The following is a 23,918-nucleotide window of genomic DNA, read 5'->3' as shown; positions in this document are numbered from 1 at the left end:
CAGCATTTCACTATAAGGACATGTAAAACACACCAGTACATGTCCTACCTTAATTTAAGTACACTGCACCCTCCACGTCGGGCTGTCTTGGGCCTACCTTCGGGGTGACTTACAAATAGTAAAAGGGAAGATTTGGGCCAGGCAATTGGGTGCCCTTGCCAGGTCGAAATGGCAGTTTAAAACTGCACTCACAGAAACTGCAGTGACAGGTCTGAGACATGTTTACAGTCCTGCTCATAGTCCTGCTCATGTGGGTGGCACAATCAGTGCTGAAGACCCACTAGTAGCAATTGATTTACAGGCCCTGGGCACACATGGTGCACTATATTAGGGACTTAATAGTAAACCAAATATGCCAATCTTGGTTAAACCAATCACCAATACCATTTAGACAGAGAGCAGTAGCACTTGTCAGCAGTGATAAATTGCCCATAGTCCTAAAGCCAGCAAAAAGCAAAAATCAGCACAGAATCAAAAACAGGAGGTCAGAAGCAAAACAGTTGGAGAAAACCCTGCAAAAGGGCAATTTCTAACAATAGGTTTACTTTAAACACAGCAGAGGCACAGTGATCAGGAGAACGTCTTATGGATGGCTCTGGTGCATAATCTGGTTGTATGGCATCTGTGGGTGGCTCAATACATGCTTTCCTGATTGTCTGGCATGTGGAAAGCTCAACAGCACAATTAAGTATACCAAATTCAATAGTTATTAAGACAGAGCTTACTTCTCGTTTGTTCCAAAGTAACACACATTAGAGAGCAAGGAAGATTAATTTCTTGGTATTGTATTGTAATAGTATTTATATAGCGCTTATGACCCCTAACAAGGCGTTGAAGCGCTTTTCGGCAAGTAGCACGCTTCTCCGGAACCCAACAAGAATTAGTGATTGATTAGTATCGGGAAATATGAGTACAGTTTTAGTATTATTATGAGTTAATTTGAGCCGTGGATATGAGAGTTTGTTAGTTAGATTGACAGGAGTAATGGAGGGGTGGAGGAGAAAATAAATCCAGAAGTGTTCATTGGGAGTATATCCCTCGTTTACTCATCCCAGGGGCTTGGGATGAGTAAAGGGGGATGAAGGAGGGAAGATTCTGTGGAAGGGTTAGGGAGATCCTAGTAGCAGGGTGAGATAAATGAGGGCGAATTTAGTAGGGTTGTTTGGGAGGTCATGGTAGTAGTACGTACCCGTCATCAATGAAGCACAACTAGTACCCTTATGAACTAGGTAATGGAAGAGAGGATAATTAATCCTAGGGTGGCGGGTAACCGATCAACATTGGGTTCTCTCTGAACATTTTAAGAAGTGACTAGATGCTGTATAAATAAAGTTGAACTTTTATTCCACTCAGTTACAACAACCCCTGGCACGTCAGCCATCATATCATTGTTCTCTTCTCACCTCCATCATCATTGCAGAATTTTATTACAAGAACGGAGGCTCTTATTATGCTTTCCTTTCTTGCTTTAATCGAATAGCAGCCAAGATAACATATTACAAAAACTACATATCCGATGAAACATGGGGAAAGAGTCAATAGTGATGTCACAAACAAACAACCAATAATGAACGTCCAATCCCAATAACCATCTTAACTACGAGCAACAAGTCCTCTTTTCTTGCTGCTCGCAGTCAAGATAAGTTCTTTCTTCATCTCGTTTTTCTTCTCTTGTGTATTTCGTGTGTATTAACATTAGTTTCTTTATGTTATAGTTTGGAATTGTGTTCGTGTAAATATTTATTATTCGTTAATTTATTTATTTTATTTATTTCCGTCTCTTCGCCGTTGTTTTTTCCAGAAGCGCTTGCCTCGCGCTTTACAGGCAGAGCGGAGCGTTCTTTTAGAACGTTCGGCTCTCCCGCCGATCTCTCCTGAGGAGCGCGTCTTTCCTCAGACGCGTTCCTCTGAAGAGCTCGGCCCGGCACTGACGCGTCGTCAGGGAAACCCTTTCCCTGCATCGGAAGGCTCCGTTTCCTCTCAGCTGTTTCTGAGAGGCTTGGATTCATCGCGGGAGGCGCGACACGCCCCCTTTTCAGTATTTTTGTATATTTCTTTCCGATTTCGCCACATTTTAACCCTTACTTTACTATTTAATTTTTTTAACAGTTTCCCTTTCAATTTGGGTTTTTTTTCCTGCCTGGCATCCTACTTATTATTAGCATTTTATTCTTTAATATGTCAAAACAAGTAACTGATCAGTCTAATGACATAGATATGGATAATTTACGAGCTGATTTGAATTCTTTTATTCAGGATACTGTACAACAGGCTGTTTCTTCGTCTATGCTACAAATGTCAAAAAAGCTAGAGTTGTCTTTTAAGAAAATATCCTCTCAGGGTTCTAATAATTTGGAACCGGGTAAAGGTAAAAAGCGCATTTTTTCCAAAGTTCAAATTCAATCGAGCGCTGATGAATCTCCCCAGATGGCTGGTCCTTCCCCCCGTAAGGAATCCAAAACGGTGGAAAAGGGTCCCTCTCCTTTGAATATTGTTCAGTTGAGGGATACTGATGATGAAATGGAATATGATGATGGGGACGATGATGATTTACAGGGTTCCGACGACCCCTGGAAAGGGCCTTTAGAGAAGAGGCTAAAATTTTCTCTCTCTGATGCAAATCCTTCACAGGTTAATGATTTCACAGTACTGGATGCTATGGGGGAACCAATGTTTGATCCAACACTAATTCACCATCCAAATTCTACGGAATGGTTCCCGTCGGATCACGTGGCGGAATATGTTTCGTGTCATTTGAGACACTCGTTAGATAAAGCCACGAGAAATAAACTACGATCTGAATGTCCCCGTCCCTCCCTTCCTTGTAAAATTACTTCCACACCGGTAATTGATCCTAACATGGTGTTATTTTTCTCCAAGTTTGGTAAGGATCCTAAGAAAGGAGTCGACCGTGCGTGGTCCGTTTGCCAGGACCGATTATTGGATTTGGTTGGTCCTTTAACTAGGATCCTTGATTTAGCTGAGGATGCCAGGTTGGAAGGCTCACAAATTGACCCTGAAGCTCTGTCCAATTGGGCCCAGCGGGCAATTTGTTTGCTGGGAAATGCAAACACCGCAATTTCTCAAGAGAGACGCAAGAGTCTTTTGCTCAAGATAGAGCCTAAATTGGGCAGTTTCGCAGCTAGAGAAGAAGGACAGCAGGCGGACGGCCTTCTTTTTGGAGACTCATTTATCAAAGAGCTCGGTAGATATGTTTCTACCTTTGCAACTTTGGATAAGGCTCAATTTTCAATGAAGAAGATCTTCAATTCCAGAGTTTTTGCCAGGGCCGGTAAAGGAAGGAGCCGCTTTACCGGCCGTTTCGCCACCCGCGGTGGCAGTTTCTGAGGCTCTTCCGTCTACTCCACGGACTTCAGACCTCAGTTCTATCCCCAAAGAGGAAGGGGCTTCAGGAGCAGAAGCTTCCGTCAAAGGGGAGGACAGGTCTCAGGTAAGAGATTTATGTTTTGGCCCTCTTCCTGTAGGTGGTCGATTAGCCCATTTTTTGTCAAATTGGTACCGAATTACCGCGGATCCTTGGGTTCTTCAAACCACTCAAGGGTACTGCATAGATCTCTATCAAATTCCCAGCCAAACCTCTCTACCTCTTCCTCTAAGGTTCTCTCAAGAACAATCTCGTTTGATGAATCTAGAAATTTTATCTTTAATTTCAAAAAATGTAATAGAAGAGACTTGCTTCCATCCCTTGGGTTTTCTCAGCACCATATTTTTGGTACAAAAGAAAAACAAGAAATTTCGCCCAGTGATAAATTTAAAATCATTCAACAATTATGTTGTCTACAATCATTTCAAGATGGAATCGATCCTGCATCTCAGGGACATTCTGCTGGAGGGCGATTGGTTTGTTCGACTGGATCTTCAGGACGCTTACTTTGCAATTCCTATCCATCCCTTTTACAGAAAGTTCCTTCAGTTTCAATGGGAAGACTCGATTTTTCAGTTCAAAGCCCTCCCTTTCGGTCTAGCTTCGGCTCCTTGGTGCTTCACGAAAGTGATGAAACCAGTGGTAGCTTCTTTAAGAGCTCAGGGAATAAGATTGATCGTCTATCTAGACGACTTTCTCATTATGGCTCAGAACAAGGATACCCTGTTGCAACACTTGCACATTTCCCTTCATCTACTACAATCCCTTGGCTTTCTAGTGAACATGGAAAAATCTTCTCTGGTTCCCTCAACTCAGGTGGAGTTTCTGGGTTTCCTCATAGATTCCAAAACCACATCTCTGTCCCTTCCCCATCAGAAGGTAAGTCGTATAAAGCACGAATTACGACAGGTCCTCAGTCTTTCCCATCTATCTCTACGATCCTTAGCAAGAATTGTGGGCCTATTGGCTTCGTCCATTCAGGCCATATTCCCGGGTCCGTTACATTACAGGGCTCTCCAAAGACTAAAGATTCGTCATCTCCGCAAGGGCCTTCAGTACTCGGACGTCGTTCGATTAGATCAGGATTCTCGCGCAGAGATACAATGGTGGCTCGATCATTTGGAAGCCTGGAACGGAAGAGCTATTTTCTCTTCGGCCCCAGATCTAGTATTAGAATCCGATGCAAGTCGGACAGGTTGGGGCGCAAGGTGTGGCAACGTCTCGACTGGAGGCGTATGGTCAGGGAGGGAGTCTGCCTTGCACATCAATTGTTTAGAGATGCTTGCAGGCTCCTTTGCTCTGAAGACCTTTGCGAAGGACAGGGTAAACTGTTCTATTCTTCTAAAGATGGACAACATTTCCGCCGTGAAGTAGATCAATCATCTGGGGGGAACAAAATCCAAACCCCTTGCCGATCTAGCCAAAAGCTTTTGGGAATTTTGCCTTCTCCGAAAATTGTCGGTCACGGCACAATACCTTCCGGGGAAAATGAATACCATAGCAGATTGGTGCTCACGCTACCTAAAAGATTCCAGCGATTGGCGTCTTCATCCTTTAGTGTTCAACAAACTTTCTTCGAAATTCGGCCTCATGTCAATAGATTTATTCGCTTCACGATTGAATTCTCACCTCCCAAGTTTTTACAGCTGGAGACCGGATCCCCAGGCTCTCGATACGGACGCTTTTCTCCAAGACTGGTCTCCCCAGTTCAATTATGCCTTTCCTCCCTTTGTGATGATTGCCAGAGTTATAGCCCAGGTTCGTCGTCAACGAGCCTCCCTAGTATTGGTGACCCCCTTTTGGCAAACCCAACCTTGGTTCCCCTCGGTTCTAGAATTGTCAATAGACTCTCCTGTCCTGATTCCTTCCTTCCCAGAGCTCCTGCTGGATCCAGAAGGACGATCTCACGACATGATTCTCGACCACTCCTTAACTCTGGTAGCTTGGAAGATTTTGGGTCAGCCTGGAAAACCCCAGGAATTTCGGAAGAGGCTGCTCAATATATCCGCCACTCTTGGGCCCCAGGAACATCCAAGGCCTACAAGTCTGCCTGGTTGGTCTGGTGTGGCTGGTGTTTGGACAGGAACTCAGATCCCTTTTCAGCCGATGTAATTCTAATTGTTAATTTTTTAGCATCTCTTGCTTCCCAAGGAAAGGCATATAGAACAGTGAATACTTATAGATCCGCCATTTCTGCTGAACATGTTCGAGTTGATGGTAAACCGGTTGGAGAACACCCTCTGGTGTGTCGTCTTTTGAAGGGAGTAAGATTTTCTAATCCCCCTACTCCTAGATACTCGCAGTTATGGGATGTAAATTTGGTTTTAAATTTGTTCAATTCTTGGCTCGATAATGATTTACTTTCTTTAAAGTGTCTTTCTGCGAAGTTGACTATGTTATTATGCTTAGTTTCTTTGAAGCGTGTTTCTGATGTAAGAGCTTTGGATATATCTTCCGTCCAGTTTTCTCCTTCTAATGTAACTTTTAGAGTTCATAGAAGAACTAAAACCAACATTTCTTTAATTCATTATCCGTATTTTCCTTTGCATCCTAAGTTATGCGTTGGTAAATGTTTAAAAGTTTATATTGCCAGAACTGCAGATTTAAGAACGTCCTCCTCTCACCAGTTATTGATTTCATTTTCTAAACCTCATAAACCCGTTTCTTCCCCTACCCTGGCTCGTTGGGTTAAATGGGTTATGACCCTTGCGGGTATTGACACTACCGCTTTTGGAGCTCATTCTACTAGAGGTGCCATGGCTTCTAAGGCCTTTTGGGCTGGAGCTCGCTTGGAGGACATTCTTAGATCAGCGGATTGGTCTAATGTTACTACCTTTAGAACCTTTTATTGCAAACCTATTTCTTCTATGGCTGATTCAGTTGTTAATATGCTTTAAACAAGCATAATAAGAGCCTCCCTTCTTGTAATAAAATTCAGATTTTCCTAGCTTTAGTGAAGGAAAGTCTAGATTTTATTAAAGACACGGAGGCGAGTATTATCCCACCGCTTTATTAACCCACCCTTTCTTTTTCAGTGCCGGCTCCTCCTGAACCAATCGTCTCATCCTGAAGAGGTCAATTCCGGGTGTACGGCCCTTCTTCGGAGTCATCTTTCTTCTGGCACTTCCCATGTTCATCACTTACCGTTATCTGGATGTTGTGATTTCCCCAAGGAACTGTCTCCTCTTTCTTCTCTGGACTTTGCCAAAGACTTTTTCACTTTATTAATAGCTGTTTCCATTATTTTGGTTATAATTCCTTTATTCCGTCCGCTTTGACCTGCTCCTGCAAGAAAAGAGGACTTGTTGCTCGTAGTTAAGATGGTTATTGGGATTGGACGTTCATTATTGGTTGTTTGTTTGTGACATCACTATTGACTCTTTCCCCATGTTTCATGGGATATGTAGTTTTTGTAATATGTTATCTTGGCTGCTATTCGATTAAAGCAAGAAAGGAAAGCATAATACTCGCCTCCGTGTCTTTAATAAAATCTAGACTTTCCTTCACTAAAGCTAGGAAAATCTGAATTTTCCCCCAACATTCTTAAAAGTCATCCTTAACCAACCTCCACCACCTTACCAGCATTCCTTAACTCTCGTAGAGGTGTACCTTCTGCTTTCATTCAAATCAGACGAGCAGCCCTGCGCTGACAAGCTCTTAGAGAGCCCTATCAGTGTGGCCTGGAATCCCTCTATGACATAGCAACATAGGGTAACGAGTTTTGTTATCAACTGGTGTGTCATAGCACTACCTTACCAGATTCAGAAGCTGGTATAAACGACATGCATGACAATATATTTTCCCAAAATGATAGCAGCACCACCCAGAACGCCCTCCTGCTACGAATACGAATATTAGCGGGGCCACTGCACTCCACCACTCAAGCACACAGTTCAAGCTCATGAACTTTCTTATATAGAAGGTCTGATTGTCGCATTTTATTACACCAGCAAGTCGATCTCGACATCTTCTCCACCTGATAATCCGATTTAAGCACCAATTCCCTACAAATAAAACATCCCCAATGTAGTTCCCTTTCTTTCACTGCGCACCTGGCTCCAGAGACCACTAAATTCAGCCTACTTGGTCCTATCAGATGTCTTCGCTTTGTACGATTGGTTCACAGCCTTCTTCATCTTGCCTGTCTAACTGTACCGGCATCCCCCTTGGCCCCCGCTTTATACCACCTTGTCTATATTCAATGGTTATTGCTAGCACCCAGAACGCATAGTACATCCGACTGTGTGCACTTTCTTAGAGAACATGTACCCCAGATACCCAGTATCACGCAAATCCATCGCAGTCATCTTCCACACCCAACACACCTTCTTACCGCACAATGCATTTAAGTCGTCGGGGACCACCAGAGAGTGATGAGAAGCAAATTTCTGTCTTGCTTCTGTTGGGGGGAGCACGGAGTACAGTGCCGCGTCACCTGCTTCCTGTCATGGAGATAAACAGAAGACAGTGCCCGGTGTCGTATAATGTCAAGTACTCCTCGAAATCTGCGTAACCCCTGCTCCACGACTACCTTCAAGACTCCGCCCTCCTCTTGCACTATTGGTTCAACGCTCATAAACCCACCTCCTAGTGAGCAATCACGTCTCGACCTTCCCCTGCTACCCCGCACGAAAAAGGACGAAGAAGTTGCACACCGATCTGATATGTCATTAGCAACATCTTCGTTCAGGAGCCCCCGCCACTTAACGGAAAAATAGTAATCTCAGTGTCCAAGATCCCAAACTTCCCTTGCTGTAGGTGCCCTGGAAAAGCCCCCGATAATGTTCTGGCCAACAAATAGCATAGCACCCTAAAGAGAGAACTCCTCGCGAATGTCCTGTTTTTAAATAGTGAGAGGTTTGAAGAATTAATTATCTCATGCGTCCTACCGATTGAGATTTGGCAAATTACTTCTGTTTCCTTACGGTGAGGGCAGAAACAGAGCTCTTCCTAGAAACAAACAATGTAGACTTTGACCGAAGCCGATTACCAATGGAACTTTAGAGCTACCGACGTTTGAAGCCGTTCGCCCACCCGTGATAGAGGTGGCGGCCATTTTGATATGGTATGCTCCTGATGATTCCGATACTAAATGCCACAATTGAAACATGTTCAGGAAACCGTCGAAAATAACATGCTGCTCAGATATTTTCTTCTGAGGTTATTTTAGAACGCAATTTCAAAATATTTCACGTTATATTTGCTGTATTTACCTATTGTTCTAGCATTAATTGAAATCCTTTCTTTACCTACTATTTTAACTTTGTAGCGGTTAAGGGCAGTGAATAGGTAAAACGATATTTCTAGACACCTATTTCCGTCTTTGAGCGAGCAGCACGTACCGTTCGCATCTACACAGCCACGGTAGTCCTGTTTTAGTTTCTACTATCATGCCTCCTTGCTCCATCCCCCGCAATCGTACAAGAAATCTTAACAGCTCAGGATATCCGTAAGCAGCTGGAACCAAAAGGCGAGATCACTTTGAGGTAAGGACTCTGGGCGGGAAGTGCCCTAAATAAGAAGATTCGCAGTTCTGGTAGTTTCATTGGCAAACTGCACACGATAGGATGGCCCCAGCAGGTAGTCATCGCATTAAGAGTCAGTGCGACGTTGGAGGCGTCATTAGCTCTTGGGCCCCCAGACTGGGGTATTCTGCATATAAAGCAGAGGTTACATGAATCACCTGTATGCATACGCAGGGACAGAGTATAGAGTTAGGGGAATTGTCGGTCTGGAGGTTCGCATTCCGCGGAGGCTACCAACATGGGAAGATGGAAAACTTGCGTTGCCACGTCCATCCTAAGCAGTCTACACAAGGATTATTGGGAAAGCACGCTTCTCAGTTTTTTCACTCTCCAAAGAGCGTGATGTTGAGTGGCTTTATATGGCGATTGCATTGAAATCCATGGACATTAATTATTTTCCTACAAGAGGAAGCTTTCAAGGGCAAACTGGCCGACTCCCTTTTCTCCTTATATATGTGGGACGTTTCCATCTTTGCATTGTGTTAATGCGTGCCATTTTCATGTCTTGTGTGAGACGCCTTGATTGACGCAGCCCCAGCTGTGCAAAACATCGCCCTCAGTAGTATGTTCAATTATAGTCATTCATTATACTTTTCGGAGGAGACCCTTTAGTATACCCAGCAATAAATTGATAGATGGAAATGTAACCTTAAATTATTTGATTTCTCAAAAAAAGTCCAGAATTGGCAATTCAGTATGCAATGATCGCATCTTCACAATAATGTTTCTTTGCACTCACGTATCTGGAGGACTTAATTTGTTCTGAAATAAAGAGGACTACATGCAGCAAACATCTAAATTAAAGAAAGCCCCTAGATTAGATCCACTTCTTACATTAAATCTGCAATATCAGCAGTCTGTTGTCTGAACAGTAACTGACTACATTGTAGTCGTTATAGGCACAGTAGAGAGCCGCCCGGGCTCTCCCATACTTTGTTGCCCTCGTAGGGCGGGCCTTAGGCCCAAGGTTATAAAAATAAATCCGGGCCTGCAGACGCAGTCCCCATGTGCACCAGAACTAGCATGTGTGTCCTTTGTGGGTCTCCAGGGAGGAGGGCCCGTTTACACTGGCGACGAGTAGGATCAACAGAAATAAATAAAAATCAACTGTTGACTTCCTCTGTGCCCACGCGCTCGAGCCTTATGGTGGTTTCCCCCTCCCCCCCAACGGAAAGGAGCGGTGTGTGCCGCACACCTCGTTGCATCGTGCACACGGAAAAGAGAGTGACAGCTGACGGCAGCGCCTTACCATGACTGAGCACCATCTGCGTCCAAGGTACGAACGCGCTCCCCGGATCGGGCGAGGAGCGCAAAGCCTGCTGTGCCGGCGCCACCTTCGGTTCCTTGTGCGTGTGAGGAATTCAGTACTGCTGCCCTGGTCTGAAAAGCATAGCGAGGTGAGAAGACCCTGAGGGCACCTGCAACAATTAAAAGGCCACATGCGACCCTGCAAAATACAAAAAGGGCACACTGGAAAGGACTCGACGAGTCAGCTGGAGTCTAGGCCCCATGCTCCAAACGAAAGAAAAAACGTTTATCACCAAGAACACACAGCTACATGGTTAGTTCGAAGGCTACAGTGACTGTCAATGCTCCAGACCAGCACACATAACCAGCATCTGGGACCCCTGCCACACATGCCTATTATTAAGGGTGAGCGTAAAGAAATAAGCAGACAAAGAGGCAGGACGTTAGTGTAGTGCGCTTCATTCACGATTACCACAGCGGCGAACGGCAGCATGAGCGCCCCACAGCAGGAGCAGGAGCAGCATCTAGCGCCTACAACCCCCAGTGCCCATTCCTCGTTAGCCGCACTACCCTTGTTCAGTCAACTAATAGACCCTGCCACGGCAGCACCATGGTGGCGCCTCTGGTTAGGTCGTTTGGACAATTATTTTTGTGCCACGAGAGACGGATGGGGCAGTGCGCAGGTCCCTAATGCTACTGATGGGAGGCGACGAACTGCATTAACTCTTCGACTCACTCCCCAACACGGGTGACAGAACGGATTATGAGGCTGTTGTAGCTGCGCTAAACAAGCACTTCTACCATCAGCTGAACCTTGGCTACAAGCGTTTCAAAGTGCGTCAGGCCCAGCAAACAGACATTGAATCAGTAGATATGTTCTATGCCGGACTCAGGAAGCTTGCCAGCACGTGTGGGCCTAAACCAACACAAGGAGATCAGAGCCCAGATCATCCAGGGGTGCCAGTCCAACATGCTCTGGAAACTGATCATGCACCAACCAGGTATTTCCCTAGATGAGATCCTGATTCTGGCACGCTCCCACAAACTGTCTGCTGTCCGTGCTGACGCCATAGCCGCAACAAGAGGACAATCCATATTCGCTGCATCAGCGGCGCGCCCATCCCCGGTGAAGGAAGAACAGGTGTTGACACCATCCAGCCCCGTCAACCCTCTGTGCGTCGGCTGCCAACCTCAAGGCCAGGAGAAGGGCGTGCGGCAGCTGTGGTTATGAACACAAATCGTCGTGTGGGTGCCCGGGCAGAGGAAAATCGTTCTATAGGTGTGGCAAGAACAATCACTTTGCCAAGATGTACAGGACAGGAAGAGGCAGACAAGGGGAGTCTAAAGGGAAAGAGGCCACAGTCAGAAATGCCAATCTTTGAGGAGGAAGAGGACATTTTTGTCATCTCCTTTACAGGATGGAGACAGCACAAGAGGCGACCAGCCCCCATAAGCACAGTGAGGATAAATGACACCCACAACAGTGCTCATAGACAAGGGGGCATCAGTCAATGTGATGGGCAATGCCATGTATCGGCAGCTGTCTACTAAACCATGCCTAACCCCGAGTACCACCAAGATCTACACATATGGCGGACGTGACCCGCTTCCTCTGCAAGGCATGATTAAGGTATCCGTGACCAACGGGCAACTCTCCACTTGTGCAAAATTCTACCTGGTCGCAGGCGATCGAGGCACCCTGCTGGGATGCCACACAGCGGAAGACTTAGAACTAGTATTCTTTGCTCGTTAGGTGTACGAATCGCACACCGAATCCCTTCTCAGCGAGTTTCCGCAGCTGTTTGCAGGATTGTAGAGACTCGGAGGCAATCTTGTCAAGTTACACGTCGGTCCAGACGTGACGCCAGTTGCTCTGAGACACCATCGGGTGCCTTTTCATCTACAGCCAGCAGTTGAGCGAGAACTGCAGCTGTTGGAGGACCAAGGGGTGATCAAAAAAGTTGATGGGCCCACCCCATGGGTTTCGCCGTTGGTGATTGCGCCTAAGCCCAAGCAACCAGGAGCGATACGCCTCTGCATTGATATGTGTCTACCGAATCGAGCCATCCGAAGAGAGCGGCAGAGCACGCCCACCATGGACGACATAATAGCGGATCTCAATGGCACACAGTGGTTCTCTTAGTTGGACCTAAACTCTGGCTACCACCAGCTAGAGCTGGACCCGGACAGCAGGAACATCACTTCTTTCTTGACAAATGTAGGGCTAAGACGCTACAAAAGGTTAAGCTTTGGGGTGTCCTCAGCAGCGGAGGTGTTCCAGAACGCCATCAGGGAAACACTGTCTGGGGTAATCAACCTCCGTGATGACATTTTAATCTACTCCGAGGCACGTGAGGAGCATCATCAACGCATGAGAGCCACTCTACAGAGACTTGCCGACAAGGGTCTCACACTACACAGATGAAAGTGTGCTTTCTATCAGACATCCATTGAGTTTTTCGGGTACATCTTCTCGAAAGAAGGTCTGCAGGTGGACCCGCGCAAAGCAGACACCATCCGCCAAGCCCTGACTCCTCAGAATGCCACAGAAGTCAGAAGCTTCCTGGGGATAGCAACGTACTGTGGCCGGTTCATACCCCAGCTGGCTATGATGGCAGAGCCTCTCCGACAGCTCACTAAGGTGACTCACCAGTGGGAATGGAGCCCTGCTGCAGACAAGGCATTCCAGGATGTGAAGGCAGCGCTACTAGACAAATCCGCCATGGTGTATTTCAACCCCCAAAAACGAACAGAGGTGGTGGTAGATGCCACTCCGGTGGGTCTGGGTGCAGTTCTTTTACAAGAACAGTGTCATCAGGAGTGGGCCCCCGTAGCTTATGCCAGCAGAGCCTTGTCAGCTGTAGAGACCCGCTATGCCCAGATTGAAAGGGAGGCGTTGGCGATTTGATGGGTGTGCAATCACTTCCACCTGTACATCTACGGACAAGAATTCCAAGTGGTGACAGATCACAAACCACTGGTCTTGTTGTTTGCAGGGACTATGCGCTTGGCTCCCCCAAGGATCGAACACTGGGCTGTCTTGCTCCAACCCTACCAGTTCAGAGTTGTTTACAGGCCTGGCGTGAATAACCCGGCTGATTATCTGCCCGGACACCCGTCTGCAAGTACACTGGATGAATCCCAAGAAGGGGACAAGGAGAACACGGAAGTCTTTGTGAGCGTTGTAGTCCAATCCGCCTGCTCGGTTGCCACTCATGTATAATCACCTCAGTGGAGCCGCCTGTTTGTCCAGTAATCACCGAACCTCCCAGCCGGAAACTATGGTCCAAACTGAGTATGGATTTTGGAAGTTTTCCTGATGGGAGACTGACCATGGTCATGATTGATTCGTACACTTTCCCATTGTACAGGTGGTAGTATCCACTTCTTTTGAAAACGTGAGACCAGTGCTTGACAAAACCTTTGCGGTCTTTGGGCTTCCAGACGAAATCAGAACGGACAATGGCCCCCCCTTTCACGGTCAAGAGGTCAGATCGTACCTTGACAAGCTTGCTATACGCCACCGCAAGATCATGCCGTACTGGCCCCAGGTGAATGGTGACGTAGAAAGGTTTATATCCTCAGCCGCGCATTGAGGATTGGGTGGGGCGAAGGGAAGACCGAGAACACGGTCTGCACCAGTTCCTAAGAGCCTATCGGCAGACACCCCACAGCACAACTGGTTGTGCTCCAGCAGCACTGCTGTTCAAGACAGCCCCGAGAGACTGCATTGCGGCTGACACCCACTGGGAATCTCCAGAACTGGACGTGGAGGCCACCCAACAGCACCGCCAGGTAACAAACCAAAAAGCAAATGAAAGGAGACGAACCAGTTGTTGTGATCTTCAAGTGGGTGATCATGTGGTTGTGAAGAATCGTCACTCGGGAGGAAAGTTCCACCACTATTTGAGCCAGACGCATGGGAGGTGGCAACGGTCCGAGGGTCCATGGTGACCGCCTGTCGGGGCGAACGATTTACAAGAAATGCATTACATTTCAAACAAGCTGGTGTCGTGCCGGTAGCCGAATGTGAGGAAGAAGAGGGTGCCGTTACACCGGAATGCAGAGCAGATGGATCGACTGACACCCAAGAGGCGCTGCCTCATGCCGGGGCCAACCGGTCAGGTGACATGGACAACAGGGTGTTGATCAGTCGGAGTGAGAAGTATCATCTCCGACCTAATCCTGCGCCCAGTAGACAGCTGAAAGACTTTCTTTGTTGAGCTAAGGCTGCTCAATATAGTGTACCCCATACTAGGACAAGGAAGAAGGACCTCATGACCCGGAGGGGTTATGGTTGGAATGAACACAGTGTGGGAAGGGACGGTCGCAAGGAAAGCATTTGTGTTTGTGCACTTTGTTTTACCATTTCGTTTTTGGCTTACTGTTCTATTTCTTTCTCATGGAAACATGGGAGGGATGTAGAGAGCCACCCGGGCTCTCCCATACTTTGTTGCCCTCGCAGGGCACGAGGGTGGGCCTTCAGCCCAAGGTTATAAAAATAAATCAGGGGCTGCAGACGGCAGTCTCCACGTGCACCAGAACTAGCGTGTGTGTCCTTTGTGGGTCTCCAGGGAAGAGGGCCCTTTTACAGGCACCAGGACTCCTATAGCGCCATATTGGACCACCATACCACTCTCGCCTTCACCCTTCTTCAGAATGCCCCCATTCCAGGTGCCTGCAGCGTCCCGTCCATCTATAAATCTGCAACACTTCATCCCTGCAGACCTCTCCAGCACCGAGTGCTTCTCTCCAAGTTCATGTCACACTATGTTCATGATACTGTGATTCTTTCTCTGTTATAGCTCCAACAACAGGACTCTGCAGCAGTACTTCCTCCCACACTCCTACGGTTATAGTACTCCCTCCATGAACCTTTAGTATTTCTTCCTGTCAGGCTTCCGCAGCACTCACTCCTTCCGTGCTCCTGCTCTGGCCACATTTTCACCACTCCATTTTGGCACTTTCCTTCCTTCTCGAAACTGCAGTGTTCACTCCTTTTGAGAGATTGCAGCTTTCCTTACCTCCGTAGTCGTTCAGACCCCACTGGGGCCTCCAGTGGTACTCCTTTCCATCATTATAGCTTCTAACTGATCCCACAATACGAAGATGAATTTCAACAAGTTTTGTCAACATCACTAGGCATAATGTGCTTAATAAAGTGAAACTACTAGGATCCCTAGTTCTGTTCATTAAATAGCAGTTACTGATTATACACAGTGTGTGTGAACTGCTATGCTTTAGAAGCACATCCACCACTCTTGACTCATGCTTTCCAGATCATCCCTTTTTCTGTAAGTGTGTTGCATTTTTAGCTCTTCAATTTAATAATATTTTAAAACATCAGAATTTGTTCTTAACCATTGTACAGGAACGCCATGACTATCATCTTAAATCACCCTTATTCGGTGCTCTTACTTCCACGGTTTTGCATGCTCTCACTCTCGCCTTTTTCAAATACAGGCCTGTACCTTAAACAGTAAACCTTCATAATTAGAATGTCTAATCCACAATGTCAACCTTGGCTTGGTTATCCAGTGTTACCAGTTTATGTTCTTTCTGGCAGCTGATTTCTGAAATCTGGGAGCCTAGCAATAAGTTTACTAAGAGTTGAAAAACACTCTTCCTAACCCACAAGATTGTTGCTGGCGACTTCTGGTGCTTGGTAGAACCTAGAGTTACCATGAGTGAGCAGCTTGAGCTGACTGAGGTAATTCATCCACGAGAGGCTCTCCGTGAAGGCATAAATAGGCTGTTACATTTAAGTCTCTTCAGGGTTGCTGACAAAGCATTGTTTTGTTCGGCTCGATTGGCGACGTTGTACTCGTACATGCTGAGCTCAATAGGTGGCACTGTGTCATCTCCGCAGGTGAAGGTTTTTTCTTTACATTTTTTTATCTTTCAGACCGGGCAACACTGTTTCGTTCTAGACAACAGATGCCCAAGTCTGGCAGGTGCAAGGCAAAATCTAAGGAAAATGTAAGAAATAGAAACCCAGGAAAAAGCATGTTTGAATTATAACTACAAAAGAGATGGGCTGAGAAGAAATGGTAGCGTTGGGGAGCAGGCTTTTTTTCTTATGCTACCACTTCACCCAACGTAGTTAAAATGTTTACAATATATTCAAAGTGAGCAACAGAACATTAAAGACTGCTAAAAAGTAACAATTTAAAAATATTTTCTGCTTTAGAAAAATAATTGTTTCCACCATTAGGGTACGAAAACAGCCGCAGGGAAACTGATTAAACTGCAGTTGCTTATATTTCTTACAAAATTTCATCGTTTCTTCTGCTTTTGAATTGGGCAATTGATCAATACTCTGAACCGTTGCCTGTGGTAAAATACTAATGATTGCATTTTTTTTTATTTTGCAGTCCTCCGAAACATCCCGAGTCGTGAGTCCAGAAAGCAAGGGTGGTATCAGTACAACATACAGCTAACGCTGACCTCTTTCCTTATTAAACGTTACCATGGGAAATGCAAGAGGAGCATACTTGCTGAGTGTTTTAATGACATTCTGATGTGCTTTTGGCTAAATTATCACCACCTTTCATATAATAAATATCAAGATTGGGGGAATTTGCTGTTTTTTGCTTTGCGGCTTTACCTTTTACCAGGAACTTTATGAAATGAACACTTTTTTTCTTCAAAAAGTGTGTGTGTCACTGGAGTATTGGGGTGTATCCCTCAGAGACGTGGATGTTATTGAAGAACTCTGGAGTCACAATTGCAAAAACATAAGCATTTCCACTAGCACAAAAGTAACATCTAAAGAAAAAGTCAAACATGAATTTTCTACGTCTTTTCTGTCGCCATAAAACAGCATTAGCTCTGGGTGCTGTGGCTATATTTGTGACTGCTCTGTTATACCTTTCCAAGTGTGCATCAGAAGACCTGACTGGACCAGGAAGTCCACTTCATGTTTCTGCTCACCACAGCAACGGTGGTGGACATAACCCTCTTTCTCTACAGTCAGCCTTCTTGGCAGTTGTCATAGTCAGTGGACCCAAGTACTCTGAGCGGCGTGGTGTTATCCGCAGCACCTGGCTTTCAACATCCTCTGCTCCTGGACCACCTGATGTCTGGCGACGTTTTGCTATTGGCACTGCAGGGCTGTCAGCAGAGGAACGCCGGCAGATGGACGAAGAACAGATGCAGCATGGGGATCTCCTGCTCCTTCCAGAACTACGTGACTCCTATGAGAACCTGACCACCAAAGTCCTTCAAGCCTACACTTGGCTCGACAAGAACCTGAACTTCAAATTTGTCTTCAAAGCGGATGATGATACGTTTGCACGGCTTGATGTCATGCTGCAAGAACTACGGGCCCAGGAGCCGCACCGTCTCTACTGGGGTTTCTTCTCAGGTCGAGGGCGGGTGAAAGCTGGTGGAAGGTGGAAGGAGAGTGCTTGGGTGTTGTGTGACTATTACTTACCTTATGCCCTTGGTGGTGGCTATGTGCTTTCTTGGGACCTAGTCCGCTACCTGGCTCTGAATCGTGACTACTTTGGTCTCTGGCAGAATGAAGACGTCTCTCTGGGTGCGTGGCTGGCGCCACTGAATTTGAAGCGGGTGCACGACCCCCGCTTCGACACAGAGTACAAATCTCGGGGTTGCAGCAACCAGTACCTTGTGACACACAAGCAGAGTCTGGAAGACATGCTAGAAAAACACCGCAGTCTGGTCCAAGATGGAAGCCTATGCAAGGAGGAGGTGCGACACAGACTTTCTTATGTGTACGATTGGGAAGTGCCACCTTCGCAGTGCTGCCAGAGAAAGGACGGTATTCCTTGAATTCCCAGACAGCCACTGTCTGATGTTCTCATCACTGCAACTATAACAAGTAGGATACTCTAAAAAGAATCCTAGGTAGAATTTGCACCGATAACCTGCTTGTACATCCTCATTTCCACACCACCACAAGTTACTCGTAGAACATCAAATGGATATTTAGCACCAACGGAGATGGTACTTTAGTTGCTTTTCCTCATGGTGGCATTAGCTGACTTATGTTGTGTGTGTATTACATTGGAATCCGTGATTCGGAAGTGCATAAACTTGGCCTGAAGAGACGGTGCAGGCACTCTGTCACAGGGCTTGTTTGCAAATTACATTTATTATTGAATCTTGAAGCACTGTCTAACCAGTACATTGCTTCATATGGACTAAACATTTTTTTCTCTAATTCCTGTACTTTTATTTCGATGGCAGCTAAAAGTCAGTATACACTGTGTATTGTGATACCTGCAATCCAGGAAGCAAACTATTTCGTAATAATTTATAGGAGGTGCCACCTCCAGAAGTAAGTTTCAGTTTTTCCTAAGATTGACTTTGCACGTATATATTTAAGGCTCTATTTTCATCTTGTTATATTGGGACATGTAAGGCATTATACATTCAGGATCTACTAACACCACAATCACACTATACTACAATACTTTTTAGTGGGGCTTTCTATTTTTTTGAGTACAGAGTTCCTTAAAATGTTAGTTTGATTTTTTGTTTTTTAATTTTGCTGATTATACCACAGTTCTTTTTTTTCAGATAATGTAAAAATCATCGTATTAGCTTGCCCCTTCCTGCACTTTATCGTGCCTCAAAATGTTTGCTTTCTTTTCGCTCTAATTTTCCTTCCAGTCAGTCTCATCTGAATGGTCTCTCAGGGTTCTTGCCCATTTTACTGCCCATTGGTGTCCTGCAAGGTTTACACGATACAAAAAGCTGTACATACATACTTATTTACCCTTGCTTGCTTTTGCAAATATTGTCTTTCAGGCTCCTGAATTGGAAAGGAGCATTCTTGGAGGAAAAAGCCCTTTATTTTCCATGGATTTTTAGGTGCAAGCAAAAGCAGGTAGATTTGGGCAGATTGTTCTAAGTAATTCAGTATTGTTAATAACGAGGTGGAACGGCGTTCTGGCCTGACCAGGGCAAGGAGTTGACTGGAGTGGTACAGTCATAAGTGGTGAGATATGAATCTAACTAGAGCAGAACATGATATGATACACGTCACTCCGCGGAAGAGTGGTTTGATGTCTAGGAGGGACAGTCTTAAACAGGAAAGTGGTAGCAGAAAAGAGGAAGATGAAATTACACTGAAGCACAAGTGGGGGGGAGCATCAAGGAGCAGTTCAGGGCATTAAATGGAGTAGTAGAGTAGGATGATGGTGTGGTTCATGGTAAAGGGAAATGGCGCTACGTTGCAGGGTGAAACCAAATACCTTTGAGGAATGACGCATTGCTGATTGTTGTGCTCTAGTTGGGTAGTGTTGAGAAACAAGGATAAGATTGAAACCAGTGTTCAATTAGCATAAAGGTGTGGGCCAGATGCTCAAGTGGAGAGCAGAATCACTGACCTACAGAATGTTTTAGACTTGTCAGGTAGGGATGGCACATAAATGGTGTGGGAGATGAGTAAATGGAAGGTTTCTTCTTTCAAAACTGCAGTGCATGGTGTTTTTGCACATCTGTGTCATTGTAACTATTGCAGCTGCTTTTAGTACACGGTCACTAAACGACCCAGGACCCTGAGATACCCTTTATTGTGTTAAATCCACAGTACAGGATAATGTTACTTTTAAAGCACAAAAATCATAAGTTGGTTTCTCCTCAGTGAATTAATTGGTCCACTAGTGAGAAATCACTTGACTTATCCTTTTCACAACTCATACTTGCTTTTCCATGTTAATCCAATTTGCGAATTTGTCCACAAGCAAATGCAGTTAGTATTCACTTTTTATAATAAGATAATGTTTAGAACTTAAGAAAAATGTCTGAATTGAGCACACATATTCCTTGAAAGGTAGGGGTGGGGGTGGTGTGTGTGTGTTTGTGTGTGCGTGTGTATATATATATATATATATATATATATATATGTGTGTGTGTGTGTGTATATATATAGATAGATAGATAGATAGATAGATATTGGAAAGCTGGTTGTCTATGTACAGTCCAGTCAACTTTGCTGGAGCTGCAGAAGGGAAACACCATCAACGTTCTTGCAAAAACCGTTGACTTTACAGATATGTAAATACTAAGTGTTGTTTGATAATGTGTAGGGTGTAGATGCAAGGGGCAGTACATGATTTCTTAATCAGTTACTAACTATTGTAAGAGTTCTGTAGAGTGTTAGATGCCAACTCCCTGGTGTCCTCAACCCACTATTAACTCTTGATGAAAATAAATAATGATATTAAATTTCAACCATCAAACAATATACCTCAGACTACACCTTAAGGTTGAGGCACGTCAAATACAATTTGAGAACTTAACATTTGTGCTGATTGCTATTTGCTCTTCTATTTTCCATTTTTTTTTTTTTACAAATGTGACTAATGGAAGAATTTCTTTGTTGAATTTTTGTTGTTGTTTGGGAGGTGTATAAAAGTAAAAAAGACATATTGTCAAACCACTGTAATTTAAATCACCATCAAGTTCCAGGGCTGCGCTACTCCAAATATTGTGCAGTCTTTTCCAATGCATTATGTTAGATCATTGCTACTCTAAGTATGACCCTGGGGCCGCACATAGCCCCCCTGACCTTTACATGCGGCCCACTGGGCTGCTGTTTGCTCGACTCAGCACTAAACCTTAAAAAAAATGTAAATAAGGAGGCACGTATTTATTTAAGGGTTAATTGATGCAAAATAAATAAAAAAGGGCCTCATTACGAGTTTGCGGTTCAAGGACCGCTAGACTCCCGATGATGGTCAGACCGTTGCACTCCAGGTGGTCTGACTGCCACATTACGACCCTGGCAGTCGGACCGCCGTCTCTGCCGGGAACAAAGTTCCTGATGGACTGAAGGGGGTCAGACTAGTGGTCAGCCATGGCTGCACTGAACTCAGTGCTGTCGTGCTGATCATGACTCCTGTTTCTGCCAGCCTTCCCATGGTGGAGCCCCTGCCATGGAAAGGTTGTGCAGGGTCCCCTCAGCCCAGCACCCTCAGAATGTGCATTGCAGACATTGCGCATTTCGAGGGTACTGGTGTGCTATGGTATTGATCTCAACTCCCTTAAGGAAGCCGAGACCAATATCGTAGCACTGTTCCTGCCAGTCTGACTGGCAGGAACATTGTAATATGACTGGGGAGGCAGCCAGTATGATAGCTGCCTCCACCCCGTGAGTTTGGCGGTTAGGAGTTTTCCGACCACCAAACTTGTAATGAGGGCCAAAGTAACTAGGGAGTACAGCACCGCCTAACTTTTAAAAACACCTTCAGCACATCTTGAAGCAAAAGTGTAAATAAATATGATGATGTCTCTTCAAAACTTGAAAAGTGTATTTTATTAACATGCAGAACAGTTTCACTTTAGCACATCGGAATATATCATTGCATTGAGAATTACTTTTTTTTAAGTGATAGTTTTCAAACATGAATTTATAAACATAAATTTCCCTACCCTGACAACACTGCCAATAGTGAAATAGGAGGCAAGTAAGTTGTTATGTTGACTCTAAGTAGCCTGGGTTAATTCAAGGTTTTCTGGTTTCTCATTGTGCAGTTCAGCCACTAGATGTATATGCTTCACTTTCCCTACACCCACATCATCGACAACCATCCCCTCCCATGCCCCGGAATGCCACTGCTGGTCTCAGTGTGGCCCTTGCTCATATCACAGAACAAACTTTTTGGCCCCTGGGAAAATATTTGTGAGTAGCCATGTCTTAGGTCATCCATTTCCTCTACTATAATGTGGCATTGGAACATGCTGATTCAACTCTTGCTGGTTTGGAGAGGTATCAATGGTATCTGAAATCTGCTACTGCTGCCTGCACCGTGATACAAAGTCCGACAATGTACACCTGTGATGTGAAGGCAATGATCTTGGAGGTGATATATATCATTTTGTTGAGATTCAGAGGACATGGAAATCTTGAGAAGACCTTATGACAGTCATTGCCTGTCATGTTGGAATTCCAGGGTGGCTTGGTAGTACGGTGCTGGTCACTAAATGTCGAAAACCTTCCTTGTGGGCTTTGACTCTAAAGGTAATATCCTGAAGCTGTCACAGCTACTGTTAAAGAATAATGTAGGTTTAGAGACTCAGAAAAAAGTAATACTCAGATGACACCTAAAAATGTAAAAGGTTGCGTCAGTTTCTCTTTAGGAAAAGAAAGGGACTTAACCTACAGATGAGCAAAATAGTTCCTGTAGCACATTGTTCCATAAACTACGGTAGAAGTTGGGCATGGAAAAATGACCGAAACAGCACAGGCCACGCAAAAAACGTTCAGGAAACACCGGGGCCTCCTACTAGATTACTAGGGTAAAGCATTCCAAGATCTGCAGTCCCCGACATGCTGCTTGTCCTTCAAATTCTTTATTGGTAGACATAGGTCCATAGCTATTCAGTAAAAAATGATGCAGCCACGTTCTAGAATGGAGAAAAGAGACCGAGAGAGAGAAGCATACAAAGGGCCAGTGAATGGGGTCAGAAGCTGCAGCGGAACAGAGTTCATGAAGAAACCTGGAAGAGGGGACTTGGGACACATGATTGAAGGGGACAGGGCATCTAAGAAATGTTATGGGGTTGGAGAAATTATGTATTTCTATATGTAAAGTTGAACTGTATTATCTTTTATTTAAATTACAATAAAATCTATTAAAACGTACAGTTCCTGTAAAATGTAATCAGTAAAACTGTTTTAGCTCCACCAAGTGCAGGGTTGCCTAAATTTTTGCTATGGCCACCTGCCTTTGCCCGCAGTCCTTGCATGGAGCAGATACAGCAAATATTCCTCTAGTAAGAGGTTCCTTTGTGTTTATTTGGTTGGTGCATGAGCAGCTTGCTTAAATGTTCACTGAATTGAATGTCTTACTTGTTTCTAGGACAATTTGGGTGCTCACAGTGTTGAGGTGCCAGAGCCGAAGTTGCTGGGTACAGCATCAGTTGCATCTTTATTAGGCAAGGGCAGGCAGCGAGACACGTTTTCATGTACAACTACAGTGTGCCACAACTCATCCTAACTGAAGTTCACAACCCAGAAAGTAACGAGGCTTGGTTCACAGGAGCACATACTACTGGGGATGCAGTTCTCCCAGATGCGCTAGCAAGAGGATATATTCTCCTGGATTTATCATCAGTGATGTGACAGTTAGCAGTCAGCCATCTCACAGTCTGCCTCAGCAAAGCACTTTGTAGGTTGATGCAGCTGTGGGAATCCAATGAACTGCTGCAGGGGAGAAAGACGACCTTGAACAGCGAACAGTATGAGAGGGATGGGCACATAACATATTTTTTCAGATATGAACACGTTTTATGCAGCGTTCCCTATTAACCTCAGCATGCTGGGAGCGGGTGGGTTTTCTCAGCTTCACTTGTCTTCTTCTGAAGCATAGTGCCACCTGCTCAAACTCACACCTATAAAGCAAAGTGCAAAGGGTTGCGTCCTGCCCAATTGTTACCTGTTGGATGTCACTCGAACCCCTTACCTATACTGGTGTACAGATGATTTGAGGAGCAGCATATGACATGCAGGGTATCAGCGAGACTTGAGACCTGGCAAGGGAAATTGCTTCTCTCTATGGGGAAACCACCATCGTTGGGCATCAAATCAAGTGATCTTTAGAAAGAGAATGCCCAAACCTTCAGCTGCAAGCCTACCCAATATTCATATGGTACTTGAGAAAGCGACGTCTTTCATTTTTTATGGGATGTCTAACGTGATGTAGAGGTAGATTTGTGTTTCGATCTCCAAAATATCTGAATTACTGAGATCCTGGAGACTGTATTAATCGTTTTGGTAAAAGTATAGG

At 45.1% G+C, this 23,918-nt stretch overlaps 2 protein-coding genes across 8 annotated transcripts in view; one reads left to right on the top strand and one right to left on the bottom strand.

Moving 5' to 3' along the window:
- Positions 1-8,390, bottom strand: part of SDF4 (stromal cell derived factor 4) — a 165,147-nt gene extending 156,757 nt beyond the window's left edge. The window contains exons 1-3 of one of the 6 annotated variants that reach the window (XM_069241093.1): positions 8,275-8,347; positions 7,719-7,827; positions 6,530-6,670 (exon numbers count right to left, since the gene is read on the bottom strand). In XM_069241093.1, coding sequence (XP_069097194.1) covers positions 6,530-6,626 — 97 coding nt within the window. In that variant the 5' untranslated portion in view covers positions 6,627-6,670; positions 7,719-7,827; positions 8,275-8,347. Of the gene's footprint in view, positions 1-6,529; positions 6,671-7,710; positions 7,929-8,274 lie in introns of those variants that run through there. The other 5 variants (XM_069241095.1, XM_069241092.1, XM_069241097.1 and 2 more) reach the window with 5 other exon arrangements.
- On the top strand, positions 8,326-22,774 carry B3GALT6 (beta-1,3-galactosyltransferase 6). Of its 2 annotated transcripts, none has more exons than XM_069241099.1 (2): positions 8,326-8,450; positions 16,533-22,774. In XM_069241099.1, exon 2 carries the CDS (start codon positions 16,945-16,947, stop codon positions 17,950-17,952), a length of 1,008 nt encoding a protein of 335 aa, XP_069097200.1. In that variant the 5' UTR covers positions 8,326-8,450; positions 16,533-16,944; the 3' UTR covers positions 17,953-22,774. The 2 variants fall into 2 exon arrangements, with proteins under 2 accessions (XP_069097200.1, XP_069097199.1); XM_069241098.1 differs by lacking the exon at positions 8,326-8,450 and adding an exon at positions 8,745-8,871.
- Positions 22,775-23,918: the final 1,144 nt, after the last annotated feature.

This window comes from Pleurodeles waltl, chromosome 6 (genome assembly GCF_031143425.1).
Source record: "Pleurodeles waltl isolate 20211129_DDA chromosome 6, aPleWal1.hap1.20221129, whole genome shotgun sequence".
In the NCBI taxonomy this organism is placed as follows: domain Eukaryota; kingdom Metazoa; phylum Chordata; class Amphibia; order Caudata; family Salamandridae; genus Pleurodeles; species Pleurodeles waltl.
This window is presented reverse-complemented; position numbering and strand designations above follow the sequence as displayed.

Excerpts from the sequence above, each read along its gene's own strand:
- B3GALT6 (XM_069241099.1), top strand. The coding sequence starts at position 16,945 with ATGAATTTTCTACGTCTTTTCTGTCGCCATAAAACAGCATTAGCTCTG.